The sequence below is a fragment of the Patagioenas fasciata genome, chromosome 30, assembly GCF_037038585.1.
Source record: "Patagioenas fasciata isolate bPatFas1 chromosome 30, bPatFas1.hap1, whole genome shotgun sequence".
Lineage (NCBI taxonomy): Eukaryota > Metazoa > Chordata > Aves > Columbiformes > Columbidae > Patagioenas > Patagioenas fasciata.
In genome coordinates this window covers 4,035,973-4,052,242 of record NC_092549.1, presented here as the reverse complement: position 1 = coordinate 4,052,242, position 16,270 = coordinate 4,035,973, and the positions used below count along the sequence as shown (strand labels likewise).

Sequence of the window (16,270 nt, the reverse complement as noted above, 5' to 3'; positions counted from 1 at the left end):
TGATTTTTGGTAACAGTGAGCGCTGCGCCGCCAGAATACCCAGTGAAACGTGTTCTGCGGGTGCCTAAAATCCAGTAACGTCTGTTCGTAGGTAATAATCTGTCATTTGTTTACAGCTTGGGATTTTGACGTATTTGCCGTGGCCGACCGAAACCAAAGTACTATTCTTGTTATTGTGACAAGATCCGTTGTCTCTTTTGGGGGGGGGTTACTTATTTTGAGCTACATCCTCCCTGTGTTTCTCCCCTCTGAGAATGTCTTTCTTGCTGGTCCATTTCCATCCTTCTCCACCATAGTAAGTGTTCCTGGAGCTAAACCAGAGTCACCTCAGTTCGACTGTTGCTCGTATTGGCACTGCCAGACTGAAATAATTGTTATTTGTGCTTTTCAGGCGCTTTGCCGACGCAGGACAAACCTCCCCAGCGACAACCGGAGAGCACAAGCTGCAGCCCTTCCCGCAAGAGATCGACGTCCGAGAGCGCGTCCTCCACAGGCGAGTGGCGTTTGGATACTGGCTTCTGTTCAGAGCCACTTTCCCGAGGCCTGCGCTGCTGCAGGCAGCAGAGACCGAGCTTTTTCCCTTATGTTTTAGGACGCAAACACCGCAAATTGGGCTGTAGAACAGGGCAACTTGAGCTGGTGCTTGTAGAAGCAGCTGCTTCTGTGGCAGAATGGAGTTTGCTTCCTTGAATTAGCCTTTGTGAAGCTCGACGCTTTAATGCTAGCAAGACCCCCGACACTACAGTTCATCAGTTAATTAGATTACTAAATTAATTCCTCCAAGCTTGACTTAGCTACGCAAAAAAGGCCATAACATTGACCAATTTTGCATCATTAGGTCCCTTTCCCATTAGAACTTGTTCTAGAAATTGGCGTTGTTGAGTGTTCCAGGCAATTCTAAGATAGCAAATGCTGTCGGTGTATCCAGCTACAGTGTTTTAATTCCAACTTGCTTTGATTATTTGTTCGCGTCTCGAGCCTCTTTCACTCTAAACGTGTGTGTTTGTTGCAGGGGCCGGAGCCCCGACCCGGGGAGCGCGGCTGGCGAGCGGCTCCGACGACCCCGTGGACGGGTTATTGCAGCGCATGGCGCAGCACGACACCCAGAGCGCTCTGGACAAAACCTTAGAAGCCGTCATGGCCAACGTGGCCGTTCCACCCTCAGCCAGTCCTGCTCGAAACCACAACCGGGAGCGGGCGCTGGGCAAACAGGACGGGCTGGGAGCCCCGGCCCTTCCGGGCAGCGATAGCAACATCTCGCTGCTGGCGGACAGACTCCCGGACACCTACTCCCCGCACCACCTCAAGAGGAGCGTGGTGGAAGCCATGCAGCGCCAAGCGCGCAAAATGTGCAATTACAACAAGATCCTGGCGACAAAAAAAAATCTCGACCACGTCAATAAGATCCTGAAAGCCAAAAAACTGCAAAGGCAGGCGCGGACTGGGAATAATTTTGTGAAGCGCAGGCCGGGGAGGCCCCGGAAATACCCGCTGCAGGCGGTGGTTTCCATGCAGGCCTTCCAGGCGGCCCGGCTGGTCAGCCAGGAGTTGGAGAAGCGAGAAGAGAGCAGCAGCCCCTTGCACCTGGGACCCGATACCATCACGGATGTGATCGAAGCCGTCGTGCAGAGCGTCAACCTGAACCCGGATCACCGCAAAGGCTGGAAGAGGAAGAGGTGGCTCGCGGACGAACAGGCCAGGAAGCGGCAAAAGTCGTTAGCAGAAGACGAGCAGGAGAGCAATAAGAGGTAATTAATTCCCTTACAGTTAATCCTGCTCTTCGGAGCGCTGCGTTTGTTTTTATTTAGGGTTTCAGTTTAGAGGGAACCAACGTCTGAGTTTTAAGGATTCTTGGGGTGTTCCTGATCTCCTGAACACACACAAAATGTGTGGAATCGGGTCATCTCAAACGGTCGGGTTTGTGCTTGCGTCTCAAGCAAGTTTGATGACTTTGTGAAGAGTTTTCCTATTGAGTTGGCAACAGGTTCGCTGATGAAATATCCTAGAGAAAATGGTTCCTTCATCACATGCAGAACAAGGAGCTGTAAGAGCTCCGTGCACTGCAGGAATGAGCGTGACTCATGTGCATTCCTAATACGCACAAGCAGCACAGAGTGTGGGGTGAGATGAGTTGATATGCAGCAAATAAAGAGAAAGACCAAAGCAAGGAGGAGTTAAGGTGTGGACCAAAGAGCGCAGGCCCTGCCTAGGAAAACCACCCCAGGAATGCGTCTCTGCTCTGATCATCACGTTCTGATCTCCAACGTCTTCGATACAAACAGATCAGACTCTTCCAGAAATTTCCTTGTGTGTCTTTGCAGAACAGTTCTGAAAAATACCCACCTGTTTATGTTTCAGGAATTAACTTTGTAATGCAGGCGCTTAGATTCACAGAATTGCTGGAACCACACGGTCAAGGGGTGTGTTATGTGGCTGAGAAATGGTTCACCACATCCTATTTTTAGAGCACAAAAGCCGATAGCAGAAGCCACCTTCTGAATTACTCAACCGAGGCTCCGCGGGATAAACCCGAGCAGCACAAATAACATTCTTTCGGTAATAACGACACCGCTATAAAAGGATCCTCCGTGTTTTTCAATGATGCGTCGCCACCGCTTGATCGCGATCGTTGAATTGCGTTTTGTTAAACAGCTGAGACATCAGTCGTTCAGAAACACGGGTGTTTTCTCCCTGCTGACCGTATTCCGGAGAGAAATCAAGAAATATGATCCCAAAACCTCTTTTTCTTGCAGTTTCTCCGAGGCAGCAGCGGAACCTCCCAGCCCACACGACGCCCTGGGGAAGCCGCACGAAGCTGAGAACACGGAGCAGCCTCTGCCGCCCGTGACCCAGCGGGAGAAGAAAGCCCCTCGGCCCCCAAAAAAGAAGTACCAGAAGGCCGGGCTCTATTCCGACGTCTACAAAACAGCCGAGTAAGTAAGAAATACCCCCAAAAAGCTGCTATTCCAGTGGAAACCGTCTCCTTGTAACTAGAGCCACAAAGAGGAGCTGAAATAAAACCAGCGGCTCAGGTCAGGCCTGTGAGAAATCACACGCGTGATAATGATCAGAATGTGGCCCGGTGGGATTTAAAATGTAGCCTTGGTGATCTGAAAGTGTTTTTGAAGGAGGTAGGAGAAGTTTCGTTGGACAATCTTAACGGTCACAGCAGTAAATCGCTGTTCAGGTGCTGAGCGCAGTGGCTGCGGAAATGATAGAATTTCAGTAGGTGCCCTCTTCATTTCCCACTTCGTCTCCTTCACCTCCTATGAGATGTTTAGAATAAAATTCCAGCGTTCTTGTACATTTTCCCTGGTTACCCATTAGAAAGTGGACATCTCCCATTTCCGATAGCTTCCCCTTGGAGTTGCATCAACTTTAACAGCGTTTGAACAAACGTGTAGAAGTCAAGAATTTACATTTCTCTTACAATACGATCCGACAAATTGAAATCAGCAGAACAATCCTCACTTTTTAATGATGAAGTTTACTGCTGATTTAACTCACTGTTCCAGCCTTCAATATAATCGTCGTCGGTGTATTGAATGTTTCCAAGCCTCTTCGGAGTGCTGTGGTGCATCCGTGCCTGGATTAAACCGGACGATGTGGTTTTGCAGATGGCACGTCTTCCTTCGTGTGAGTTTTCTCTTTTCTGTGTCGTCCGCAGCCCCAAGAGCCGCCTGATCCAGCTGAAGAAGGAGAAGCTGGAGTACACGCCTGGGGAGCACGAGCACGGCTTGTTCCCGGCCCCCATTCACGTCGGTGGGTCCTTCACCTGCGCTTCGGTGACGCGGAAACACTGTTCGCGCTTCGCTCTCTCCCTGTTTTCTCTTCTTCCTTTTGTGTTACCGCCTCGCCGGGTCACTCGTGTCTTTCGGCACGTGAACGTTACCGAAGGCCGCACTCATCTGTGGTTTTCGGTGCAAAAGTTTGGCTACGTGAGCTTTCTTCTCATTTCTTGTTCACCATAAGAAAATACCAGTGTAGTTTAAAACCTGCTTTAACTCCCGTAAGTTTAACGCAGTACAACAGTCTCCTCAAACTGATATTACGGTAGAATAGCCAGGGATGGTTATGGCCACTTGTTAAACCTCAAAAACGAAGCAAACCATAGTGCATTTCCCCATACGCTCTGTGGTGTCTGTCTTGGAACTCATCGCCCAGTACAAACCACAACCTACTGGTTTTGCAAGTCTTTGTCTCAGCTTTTAAACTCTGTGATGGCTTTTTTGGGGTTTTTTCCTTCAAGTACCATCGCGCCAAAAGAATTTGGGAAATTCCACCTTGTTCCATACAAACGTTTGTCCCGTCAAACGCAAACGGTTGGGTGGTTTGTCTTCCTTAAGGGAATTTTCTGCCCTGTGCACAGTTTGACTTTACAGAGGCCGTAGCAGGTGGAGAGGTGGAATCTGCCCAAAGCGGTAACCGCAGAGAACACGGCTCAGAGCTGGAGCTCTTCATGGAAATCCTCGGAAACGAGGCCTTTCTTGGTTCCTTTTTGCAGTGGGCTGTATAACCATGACGTGACCCAAGCGCCTGTTGGGACCCTCAGTTTCCAGCGCCACAATCACAGAGCCCCGACTTCGCTTTTCTTTATTATAGCGGCCACCAGCGAGCTCCTGCAATGAAGATAAAGCTCCGGTTACTCCGTTTAACCGCAGAAATGTAGGGCTGGGCACCAGTGCTGACTTGTCGAGGGCTGGAGGGACCTGAAAGGGCCTTTTGTTTCGCCACTGAGGTCATAGGAGTGAAAGCAGATCCCCCAGATTTAGCTCTTTCCTGGAACCTGCTATGGAGAAATAAAGCATTGAGAATACAAAGTGATTTAGGAGTGAATTGGAAGGAAACCATTGCAGTTTCCTTCTCCAGCAGTGAGGGTGAGCGTGTGAATTTGCTGAAACCCCAGGGGTAAAGGTGCTTGGTAACGTTGAGAAGAACTGGGAGAATCGGCCGTGGGGCAGACGCCTCGTCCTTGGTCACTGCTCACTGCAACGTGGTGACAACAGAACCGCTAAGCGCGGGTTTTAATCTGCTCGAACTAACCTAGCGCTTGGTCTTGGCTTAACAACGTGTGGGATGGGGCAGTTTTCTTCTTCTGGAGGAGATTTTAGAATAGAAGAAATGTGCACTGGAAGCAGTGACTGCTGTGTAAGACGAGTTTCACTTATTGCTGAACATACCAGTGGCCTTCAAGTCTTCCGGAAACGTTTAGAAATGCGTTTGCCAAGTCTGAATGAAGTCTCTTGGTAAAGGCCGTAGGAACAGGCTCGGGTATGATTTTCCAGACTAATTCAGTTTCTTGGAGCGCATTGCTCTGACTGAGCACCTTGCATGGGCCATGCGTGCTGGTCTGGGGGTATTTTTAAGGCGTATTCGTTCTCTGCTCGCACCGACACACAGAATGTTCTGGGAGGATTCTGCTCTTCTCTTTGCGACTTCGAGCCGTCGAGAGGCCCTTTGGCCTCTTGGGATCTACAAATAGGAGCGTGTGCCACTCACAAACCTTTTCTTTTGCAGGAAAGTATCTGAGACAGAAGCGAATCGACTTCCAGCTGCCTTACGACATCCTCTGGCAGTGGAAACACAACCAGGTACGAGCGAGGACGTCACCGCGTGCCAAGGTTCTGACCAGAAACCTTAGAAAACAGCGGCATTCTCACATGAGAGCTGTTGCTACACCCTGGATTTTGATGAATATTCTTGTTGCTGCCGCTGTACAAGGCAAAAAAGGATTTGCATCTGTACTTAATGGGAATCGTTTCCATTACTCCATCTCTTGCAAAGCAGCGACCCCGCGGGTTCCCGCGGAACAAGCGGCGCTGATGTGCCCGCAGACTTTTATTTTGGTGCCGCGCTCCCCATCGAGCCGCGCGGAGCCGCCCCGGGGGGTTCGGATGTTCTGCCAGCAGCTGAGAAATTTCAGGCCCTATTTTTCTTGGCCCGACCCCAACCGAGTGGAATTTATTTGTCACTCGCGAGCTGAATTTTCCTGCCGAGGAAAAGAGAGAAGCCGTCGAGCGGCTGCGTTCTCTTTCAAGGGCTTTAAATATGCGCAAACCTAAAAATAGGAAGGGGTTTTTATTATTATTTAATTTTATTCCCTGAGAAGTTTCCACTAAACCATTTAACAAAGGATCTAAGGCTGGAGGGCGAATGTGTCCCCAGCTTTCAGCCATGGAACCTCAGCCTGTCCATGAGCAAAACAAATTCCCAAGCAGTTGTGGCTCCGACTTTGTAATTCGAAGATAACTCTGCATTTCTGTGGCCCCTTCCTGGAGTCACAGCTCTGTTCAGCACCTTCATGTTTCTTTTTCGCTGAATTTAAGTGTCAGCGTATGGGAATTGTGCCAAAGGTGCTTTAGGTTGAAATAACTCTGCTTTTCAATATGGCAAAGAGCATCGTTGTTCGGAATGGTCGGTTCTCATGGTACCTGTGATCTGTATCAGGTAGCGTGGGGAAAATAAACAATATATTAATTAACTCATTAAGCCCAAGTTGTACTAATCTGGGTACTTTTTTTACCTATTTGCTGACGTCTGAGCCTAAAGAAGAGAATTCAGACCCATTTTCTAGGACCGACGACAAAACCGTTCCGTAGTTACAGAACATTTCTCGGAGTCTTGTGAAGAGCAGCTGCCTATGCGGTGTATTAACATTTTCTTTCTCTTCTCCTTTCAGTTGTATAAAAAGCCAGATGTTCCGCTTTATAAAAAAATCCGTTCTAGTAAGTAAAATCTTATTACTAAACCGCGTTAACGGTGGGGTTTTCACGCTCCCCCCCTTTCCGCCGTGCTCTTCGTTTTACCAAAGGCACTCCCCCCGCTTTCCTTGCTTCATGTCATTAACATTAAAATATTGTAGCTAATTAGTTGTTTTCTCACCTGGCAAGCATTCTTTTCCCTGTTTGGGTTTGGTCTTTGTGTGTTTCTCCAGATGTCTACGTGGATGTCAAACCCCTTTCTGGCTACGAGGCCACTACCTGCAATTGTAAGAAGCCCGATGAGGAGAGCGGGAAGGGCTGCGTGGAGGATTGTCTGAACAGGTGAGAACCAGCTCCACAATCCCAGCGTCATCGGTCCTTTCACATCCACTCCTAATATCTTCAGAGGAAAGTTGTGCTGGCTGCAGCCCCAGCACTGAAACTCTCCTGGCGCAGCACACGGGGTGTTTGCTGCTGCAGAAATGCTCCCCCAGCTCTTTCTTCTTGATCCCCAGCAATGAGTCCCCCCTCAGTCTCCTCTTCTCCAGCTCCAGAGCCCCAGCTCCCTCAGCCTTTCCTCACACGGGAGATGCTCCACTCCCTCCAGCATCTTGGTGGCTGCGCTGGACTCTCTCCAGCAGTTCCCTGTCCTTCTGGAGCTGAGGGGCCACAACTGGACACAATATTCCAGGTGTGGTCTCCCCAGGGCAGAGCAGAGGGGCAGGAGAACCTCTCTGACCCACTGAGCACCCCCTTCTAACCCACCCCAGGTCCCATTGGCTTCCTGGCCACAAGGGCCCAGTGCTGGCTCATGCTCACCCTGCTGTCCGCAGGACCCCCAGGTCCCTTTTCACTGCTCCAACAGCTCATTCCCAATTTACACTGGAACCTGGGGCTGTTCCTGCCCAGATTCAAGACTCTACACTTGCCCTTGTTATAGTTCATTAATTGTTTCCCTGCCCAGCTCTCCAGCTCTCCTCTTCCACTTGAGCACACCCAGCAGTTCCCTGTTTAACCACGCAGGTCTCCTGGCTCCCTTCCTTGACTTCCTACGTGTCGAGGTGCTCTGATCCTGTATAGTGGATCTACATTTCCTTGTATCATTGATATAAATTTCCCCGTATCATAGCTCTAAATTTCCTTGTATTATCTAAATTCCCTCATATCGTAGATCTAAATTTCCTCGTCTCACAGATCTCAACCAGCGCCGCTCACCTTCCTTTAACTCCCTCGTCGATTCTTTTTAACTCTTGCCCTGTTTGAACTCTTTTTGAGGATGATCTTTGCGGAGTGCTCCCCCAACACGTGCCCGTGCGGCGAGCAGTGCTGCAACCAGCGCATCCAGCGGCACGAGTGGGTGCAGTGCCTGGAGCGGTTCCGCGCCGAGGAGAAGGGCTGGGGCATCCGCACCAAGGAGCCCCTCAAAGCCGGCCAGTTCATCATCGAGTACCTGGGGGAAGTCGTTAGCGAGCAAGAATTCAGGTAGAAATATTTCTTGGGGATTTGTTGTCGCTGCTGGGAAATCCAGGGGGAAAAATGAATGGTTTTGGCGTCACAAGCGCCAGAAGGCTCAGAATTCAGGTTTGTTGATCGGCCGTGGGTTTGGAACGCGTCGGCTGCCACGTCTGCCCTGTCAATGCCACGGATGAGGGGAATTTTGACATGGTTTGAACTGCACAGGGCAGAAGGAGCGGAGGGAAAGGAGCACAAGTGGGAGCGTTAATCAGTGAAAACAGAGATTATCTTGTGAAGTGTGGGGCATTGTCAGATAACGGAGATTTTTGGAGGGCCGTGCACTACTTGTGGAGCTCCAGCAGACGACAGACGCGTTCTTCTCATACACAGATAACTGGGAACGCAGCCGACTCTGGTTACTCGTGCTAAAGAGGCAGCTGTAATCCATAAATACATCTGTACAGCCCCAGAAATCGTGTCCGGCCCAACTCATGGAAGGACAAAGCTGGTTGTTGTCCGCATGCATACACGGACACCCCGAAGAATGGGTTCTTGCATTTTCTCTCCCATGCACAGGTTATCACCATGAAATGTGTACAGATAACCTGCAGGCCCCCAGCGAGCGTCCGAAAGAGCAGGTTTCTAAACTCTGACCAAGCTCTGTCAGTGGCCTTGTACATAATCATGGTTTTCCTGCATCTCTAGGTGTACGGTTCTATAAAATATAAACCGTTAGAATCGCTTCTCCGTCAAAAACCCTCTTTGGGAATTCTTGAATCCCAAATCCCGTTCCTGTGTTGCTTCGCAGGAACCGGATGATCGAGCAGTATCACAACCACAGCGACCACTACTGCCTGAATTTGGACAGCGGGATGGTGATCGACAGCTACCGCATGGGCAACGAGGCTCGGTTCATCAACCACAGCTGCAACCCCAACTGCGAGATGCAGAAATGGTAAGAGAAACGCGTCCTGCGTACGGGAAGACTCTACGATCCAATCACCCAGATGTTCTGAGATAATCTGATCTGAAAACAGGGAGGGGAGTCAAACCGAACAGCGTGAACCGTATTTACGCTCCTGCTTGCGTTGCGCAAGAGAAGCAATGTCATGTTCTCACATTTTGGTGACAAGATCTAAGTTTCCTGGTGAGGCAAATCCAACGTGTTTGTCGTACTTTTAACCCGCCACAAATTGTACAGCCTCGGTAACACCATAAAATCATCTACATGCGGATGTTCTTTCCTTCTGGCAATTCAAAGGAGGAAGGAGTCCGATTTCAGCCCACCCTTGTCATATTGATGCCGTGTTATCAGGCTCATAGGAAATACTTCTGAGAACTTTATAGTGAATAAATGGCAGCGAAGTGGCAGCTGGTGGTGCCAGGAGTGGGCTGTGGGCGCTCCTCTGCTCATTCCAGTGCATTGCAGCAAGAGCAATCACGTTTTACCTTTTAAAACCCAACACAAAGAAGAAAAGGATCGGAGAGGCAATTAATTGTAGCGCGTTTTGTGAAACAAGACACGATGCTCAGTGTGAGCTTTTGATTTCCAGTGAATCCTGGCGGTTGATCAATAGATCTGCCGTGATTGCTTCAAATAACGCACGACTTCCTGCTCTGTAAATGAACTATTCGCTTTTCTGGCTTCTAAAGCTTATTTTAAGAGATAAACAAGCGAACAGCACAAATGAAGAGCAGGTCTGATCCAGGGCACAACACAGTGCTGCTTCCAGCCTAACACTACATGCACAGAGACAATTTGCTGCTGAGTTCTTGGCAATACTTGGTTGTGTTTTCCCTGCAGGTCCGTCAATGGCGTGTACAGGATCGGATTGTACGCGCTCAAAGACATGCCCGCTGGGACCGAATTGACCTACGACTACAATTTCCATTCGTTTAATGTTGAAAAACAGGTGAGGATCGCGGGGTGAGACCTTGGGAAAACTCAGCAGGGGCAAGCAGTTTGTAACGTTGAAGGTGGTTCACAAAACCTGTCGTGTTGTACTTGGCTGACCAGGTTCTTTATAATATTGAGAGATCATCGCAAGGGTTTGGGGTTTATTTGATTTCTCTCCCCCCCAGCAACTCTGCAAATGCGGTTTTGAAAAATGCAGAGGGATCATTGGAGGGAAAAGCCAGCGGGTGAACGGACTCCCCAGCAAGAGCAGTCAGGCTGTGGGCAGCCACAGGAGGCCTGGGCGCTCCAAAGAGAAGAGGAAGTCAAAGCACAAACTGAAGAAGAGAGTAAGTAGGAAAGACGACTCTTTTTATGGCTTAAAGTGTAGCACAAAATCAATTTGCTGCCATCGGACTGAAAACTGTGTATTTAGGTGCTTTAAACTAGAAACGCTACAGGTGCTGTCTCAGGAGTTCTCTTAGTGCTTTGCTGAGTTCTTGGTGCGGTTTTTCCCACCTGTGGGAATGATTTGTCTTCCAGAGGGGCCACATCCCAGAGGAGCCCAGCGAGAGCGTGAACGCGCCCACCCGGCTGACGCCGCAGCTGCAGATGAAGCCCATGTCCAACAGAGAGAGGTAAGGAACCATCTCCGCGGCTTTTCCTCGCACACAGAGCATTGGGGCGACATTGCAATGGTTTTTCCGTAAGATAAGGCATCACGAAATGCCTCAGTGAGCAGTTCTTAGCTCTCTTTCCTCTCTGCTCACATCAAATGTACCTCTGAATACCCTTTTCCCTCTGTTCAATAACTAATTTTACATTAAGAAGGTGATTCTTGAATGCTCTTCTAATTCCCGTAGGAATTTTGTGCTGAAACACCACGTCTTTTTGGTCCGAAACTGGGAAAAGATTCGACAGAAGCAAGAGGAGGTGAAGCAGGTCAGCGACAACATCCACCCCACGTCGCTCTACAACCGCTGGAACGGGATCTGCCGGGACGACGGCAACATTAAATCCGGTATAAATCACAGGGAGAGCTCCTGCAAGATCCACACACCTTTTATAACGCATACAGGGCGTGCCATACGGAGAAAAACACATATATATATATTTTTGGATGTGTGCATGCCCTTATCTTGGCGTAGCGGGGAAAGACCCAAGCTCTCCCACTGGATTTTGTACATTATGGGATTCTGCATTTTCCTCCGAAACACTTAACGCTACGTTCTTAAGAATGAGTAGCTATACATTAATTGAGAAATTAGAAAGCGTTTTTCCGGTTCATTTGTGCATCACCAACAGAAGCAGTTGCGCTGACTTTGAAAACTCGTTTATCCTCAGATTCGATGGATTTCAGGCCTTTAGAGCCCAAAGGCTTTTGGTGTGCGGTGGGTTCATTCTCCCGGTTGCCGGGGAGCTGCAGGCTCAGCGAGGACGCCGCGTTTGCTTTGGAGCCGTTTGCTGAGCGCTCGTTCTGTTCTGTTCTGCCCTCCCACAGATGTCTTCATGACCCAGTTTTCCGCCCTCCAGACCTCGCGCTCGGTGCGGACGCGGCGCTTGGCGGCGGCCGAGGAGAACCTGGAGGTGGCTCGCGCCGCCCGCCTGGCGCAGATCTTCAAGGAAATCTGCGACAGCATCATCGCCTACAAAGGTGAAGGTGACGCTCCTCAAAACATCCCCATGGCGGCTTTTTCAGCCTCTGGAACATGGACACTCTGAATAGAAAATCCTAGTAAAACATGAGGGTTTTTCAGGACTTCAAACAGCCCTTTTTCCCCCAGAACCCGCAGGCGTTGCTGTTCTAAACTGATTTTTCAGCAGCTCACCATTGCGAGGAAACCCTCCTCCTTTTTTATACACGTAGTCTGATAACAGCAACCAACTTCTAGAAATGCAAAAGCATCTCAGTCCCCTGGGCCTCGGAGAGTAGAGAAGCCTTTTATTAACGTAGATATAATGCTAGTTGTTTGGATTTTGACGTTCTACTCGTGTAAGCGTTGCTGAGCGGTGTGTTCTGTTGCAGATTCCTCCAGGCAGGCTCTGGCTGCTCCTCTCCTCAACCTCCCCCCGAAGAAGAAGTAAGTTTTGCTCCTCAGAGCAGCCCATCCTTTCCCACAATGGATTTTCGCAGCTTTTGAAACGCTGAAATTCCCATTTTAGGAACGCGGACTATTACGAGAAGATCTCCGACCCCTTGGACCTCGCCACCATCGAGAAGCAGATCTTGACGGGCTATTACAAAACCGTGGAGGCGTTTGATGGCGACATGCTCAAGGTTTTCCGGAACGCGGAGGTGAGAGTCGCTCCGGCCCTCAAACCTCTGCGCGGACACTGGGATTTCCCTCCCTTTAGAGAATTTGTGCTGATCCATTTCTGATGAACAGATATTGGTAGAAATTCATGTGCTTCGACTTACTCGGAGTTGCTTTTTGGTCGCCTGAGGTTAAACGAATAGAAGGTCAAGAATAGTTAATCCAAAGAAATGTATATTTTTGGAAGAGGTACCTTGTTCTCCAGCATCACCTGTAAGACACACAGACCTGCTGTTCCGAATAATAGATGGACAGGTGATACCAGATTGATGCTGAGACGTCTAAAGTGTGCGTGCAGACAGGACGAATGCACCGAGAACGTGGAATCTGGGGGAAAAATAATCCAATTTCTTTGTTTCTTGGTTTTGTTTCTCTTCAGAAATACTACGGCAGAAAATCTCCGACCGGGCGCGACGTGTGCCGGCTCCGCAAGGCCTATTACAGCGCTCGGCACGAGGCGGCCGCCCAGATCGATGAGATCGTGGGAGAGACGGCAAGCGAAGCCGACAGCAGCGAGACCTCGGTCTGCGAGAAGGAGAACGGGCACGAGAAGGACGAGGACGTGATCCGCTGCATCTGCGGGCTGTACAAGGACGAGGGGCTCATGATCCAGTGCGAAAAGTGCATGGTGAGGCGGGGGGGATGGCGCTGAATAGCCCCATTGCCTTTGGGGAGCTTATTTGCTTGTTTTCATTAATATTGTGGAGGACACACAGTTTGTAAATGGAACCTCCTATGGGAATTTCTAACGGGATCGTGTGGTTTTTTGCAGGTGTGGCAGCACTGCGACTGCATGGGCGTGAATTCCGACGTGGAGCACTACTTGTGCGAGCAGTGCGAACCTCGATCTGTGAACAGGGTACAGCAAAGAGCCTCTTCATTAATCTTCTTATCATCTAAAGCCACTTTCGCATATATATTTATTGCGATTGGTGTGGGATTCTCACCTTCTAGCGTAGCATCTTGGCTTTAGGTTTAATGACATCGCCTCAATTCTGCTGCAGATTTCCAAAAGGGTATCGGGATGGTTTTGCCCTGATCATTTCACAATTTCCTGCCATTTTCCCTCTCCTCCAGGAGGTTCCCATGATCCCTCGTCCCCATTACGCCCAGCCCGGCTGCGTTTATTACATCTGCTTGTTACGGGACGACCTGCTGCTGCGCCAAGGTAGGCGCTGCCTTTCCCGCCGCGTTGGTGACGGGCGGCAGAGCTGCTCGGTGGGAGTGCCGCGTTGTCAGAGTTCTCACAGCCTCTTGATGAGGAAATCTTAATTACTCTTAGCACAGATAGGGCTCTTCTGGCCGGAGAAGTGCGATATCGAGCCAACTTCTTTAGGAAGAAATGCAAAGGCAGATATTAGGCCTTCAGTATTAATATTTTAGTGTAGAACAGTCATTAAAACATATGAATTATGGCTTGTTTGTTCCCCAAATGCATCTTTCTCCAAAGCTCTGAGTGTTTCAGAGGCGGCTGTGCAGCCACCTCATTCCGTTTATTGCTTGTTATTTGTTAAACTTCACCTTACGGAGACGTCCAAGGTTAGAGAGAAGCTTACATGATGATTGGGATAATTGATCTTAGCTCCAAAAGTCCATAAAACTGGGATTAAAGGAAGCCTGGAGGGGACACCATGGGAATTCCCTGGGCTCTCCCTCCTCAGCGTCTCTGCTGCCCCTTTTTTAGTGACAATATTTCCCTCTGTGGCCTTGGATCTGGCCCCAGGTGGGGTCTTTAAGTTTTTATAGCTCGGGGCCTCCCACATTTTTGTTCATTGTAAGGGGTTTTTTTAATGAATTGATATTTAAGTACGATCTATTAAATCTGACTGTGTTTTCATTAATACTTGGAGCTTCCCAAATGTTCTCCCTCTGAGACTCTTCGAGTCCTTTGCAACCCTTGTGGATTCATATTGATTTATGTCCTTAATATTAATCTCTCTTAGTATCTTCTCTCTTCAAGATTTGTCCTTTAAACATTGCAGCTATCACTAATTCCTACATGTTTTCCCAATCAGAACTTTTGTCACGTATCCAATTGTGATGTCTCTTGGTTCGTTACACATTACTATTTTCAGCCTGGGATGTAAAATTCAAGTTACACTTGCAGTTTGTGCTCTAAAGCTTTTGTGCAGACAATGGAGGTAAAACCTTTCTCCTTTTGCAGCTTTGCGTCGCTCTCACAATTCCGCATGAAGTAGCTCCGTCGTGTTCATGTTACTGCAGCCATTGACTCTATATTTGATGTGCCAGTGTCACTGAATGTTCTTCTTGGCTCTGTGTTGTGCCTGTTGCCAGGTGACTGCGTTTACCTGATGCGCGACAGCCGCAGGACCCCGGACGGACACCCCGTGCGGCAGTCGTACCGGCTCCTGTCCCACATCAACCGGGACAAACTCGACATCTTCCGCATCGAGAAGCTCTGGAAAAATGAGAAGTACGTTCGCTAACGATGCCCAGCTCGTTAACGTGGTTAATGCCACCCAGGTGGGAGCACAGGAAGGCGGCTGCGTTGGGAAAAGCGGCACTAGGAGTATTTCCACGTGCCAAAGGAGGATAAATCCGAACGTGTCACATTCGCGTGGCTTCGCTTTCATCGCAGTCATTGCAAAAGTGCAAGATAACTAAAAATTAAGCGGAGAGCATTAAGTTGTATCGTTGGCTTATAGAAGTATCTTTTAATGGTGATTATTCCCTCTGTCCGTGTCTTTGGCCTCAGGGAGGAGCGCTTTGCCTTCGGGCACCATTATTTCCGCCCGCACGAGACGCATCATTCCCCTTCGCGCAAGTTCTACCACAACGAGCTGTTCCGCGTGCCGCTCTACGAGATCATCCCCTTGGAGGCCGTGGTGGGAACGTGCTGCGTGCTCGACCTCTACACCTACTGCAAAGGTGAGGAGAACCCGGGGGGGAACTGTGGAAAACGCCTTGGAAAATCATTCCTGCCCGTGTTTCCAGGGCGGTACTGAGGGGTCAGCAGCAAAGTGGGGGCAAAGAGAAACTATGGCAGTGATTTTTTTGTGACATTTTAGGTGCTGTTTCGTTACAGCGTAGAGTTTTTCCTCTTAAATTATGTGTCCGCTATTAGGATTCTGAATGGAGGAGAACGAATTAAAGTCCCGCTCGGACAACCCGGCTCCTCCCACACTGTTCATTCTCATTGTGGTCTTTCGAACCCGATGCTCATTTCTCCCCTCCATCCTTTGCAAACCCCAGGGAGGCCGAAAGGCGTGAAGGAGCAGGACGTCTATATCTGCGATTACCGCCTCGACAAATCTGCTCATCTCTTCTACAAGATCCACCGCAACCGCTACCCCGTGTGCACCAAGCCCTACGCCTTCGACCACTTCCCCAAAAAACTCACACCCAAGAGAGACTTTTCCGTGAGTTCCCCTTCTTTTGCCTTCCTGACTTTTATACTGGAACATGGAAAGGAGAATTAAATGTAGACAGAGAGTATTGCAGCTCAGAGACGAACAGAATCAAACGAATGGTGGTGTAGGCTGGGAGGTGGTGGTTTCTGGCTGAAATCAAGAGGCTCGTTCTGTTTAAGCCGCTCCTGAAATCTTAAAACTCACTTTTCAGCAGCGATTCTGCAGCTGTACAAGGGTTTTCTCCATTGCAGGGAATCACACGACACGCGGTTTGTCAGCCCGTGCTTTACTAAACTTGCTTCAAACTGGTTTTCAGCAACAGTGATTCTCAATACAGAAGAACACTATTCTATTTTGATTTCCATCTATAAAATGCTTATTTTCTATAGAATTATCACTGCAAATGGATGTTTTCTCAAACAAACAGCAGACAGGCAGCAAAGTCACGTTTTCCTTCACATCCTCCATCTGAATATTTCAAGTCTGGGTGCTTCCAGAACATCAGCCAGACCAGCACCTCCTTCCACTGGGGAT

At 49.2% G+C, this 16,270-nt stretch overlaps 1 protein-coding gene across 3 annotated transcripts in view; it reads left to right on the top strand.

Annotated features, from left to right (window-relative positions):
• ASH1L (ASH1 like histone lysine methyltransferase) overlaps nt 1-16,270 on the top strand; it is a 41,122-nt gene that overhangs the window by 21,481 nt on the left and 3,371 nt on the right. For 2 of the 3 annotated variants that reach the window (XM_071800279.1, XM_071800280.1), the window contains exons 4-25: nt 392-493; nt 1,013-1,748; nt 2,754-2,933; nt 3,668-3,762; nt 5,518-5,591; nt 6,680-6,725; nt 6,935-7,043; nt 7,977-8,183; nt 8,965-9,111; nt 9,961-10,069; nt 10,239-10,400; nt 10,594-10,688; nt 10,914-11,071; nt 11,552-11,710; nt 12,077-12,131; nt 12,214-12,346; nt 12,745-12,993; nt 13,138-13,224; nt 13,443-13,533; nt 14,661-14,799; nt 15,082-15,254; nt 15,579-15,745. In XM_071800279.1, the coding sequence (XP_071656380.1) occupies nt 392-493; nt 1,013-1,748; nt 2,754-2,933; nt 3,668-3,762; nt 5,518-5,591; nt 6,680-6,725; nt 6,935-7,043; nt 7,977-8,183; nt 8,965-9,111; nt 9,961-10,069; nt 10,239-10,400; nt 10,594-10,688; nt 10,914-11,071; nt 11,552-11,710; nt 12,077-12,131; nt 12,214-12,346; nt 12,745-12,993; nt 13,138-13,224; nt 13,443-13,533; nt 14,661-14,799; nt 15,082-15,254; nt 15,579-15,745 (3,473 nt within the window). The remainder of the gene's footprint in view (nt 1-391; nt 494-1,012; nt 1,749-2,753; nt 2,934-3,667; nt 3,763-5,517; nt 5,592-6,679; nt 6,726-6,934; nt 7,044-7,976; nt 8,184-8,964; nt 9,112-9,960; nt 10,070-10,238; nt 10,401-10,593; nt 10,689-10,913; nt 11,072-11,551; nt 11,711-12,076; nt 12,132-12,213; nt 12,347-12,744; nt 12,994-13,137; nt 13,225-13,442; nt 13,534-14,660; nt 14,800-15,081; nt 15,255-15,578; nt 15,746-16,270) is intronic. The other variant, XM_071800281.1, reaches the window with a different exon arrangement.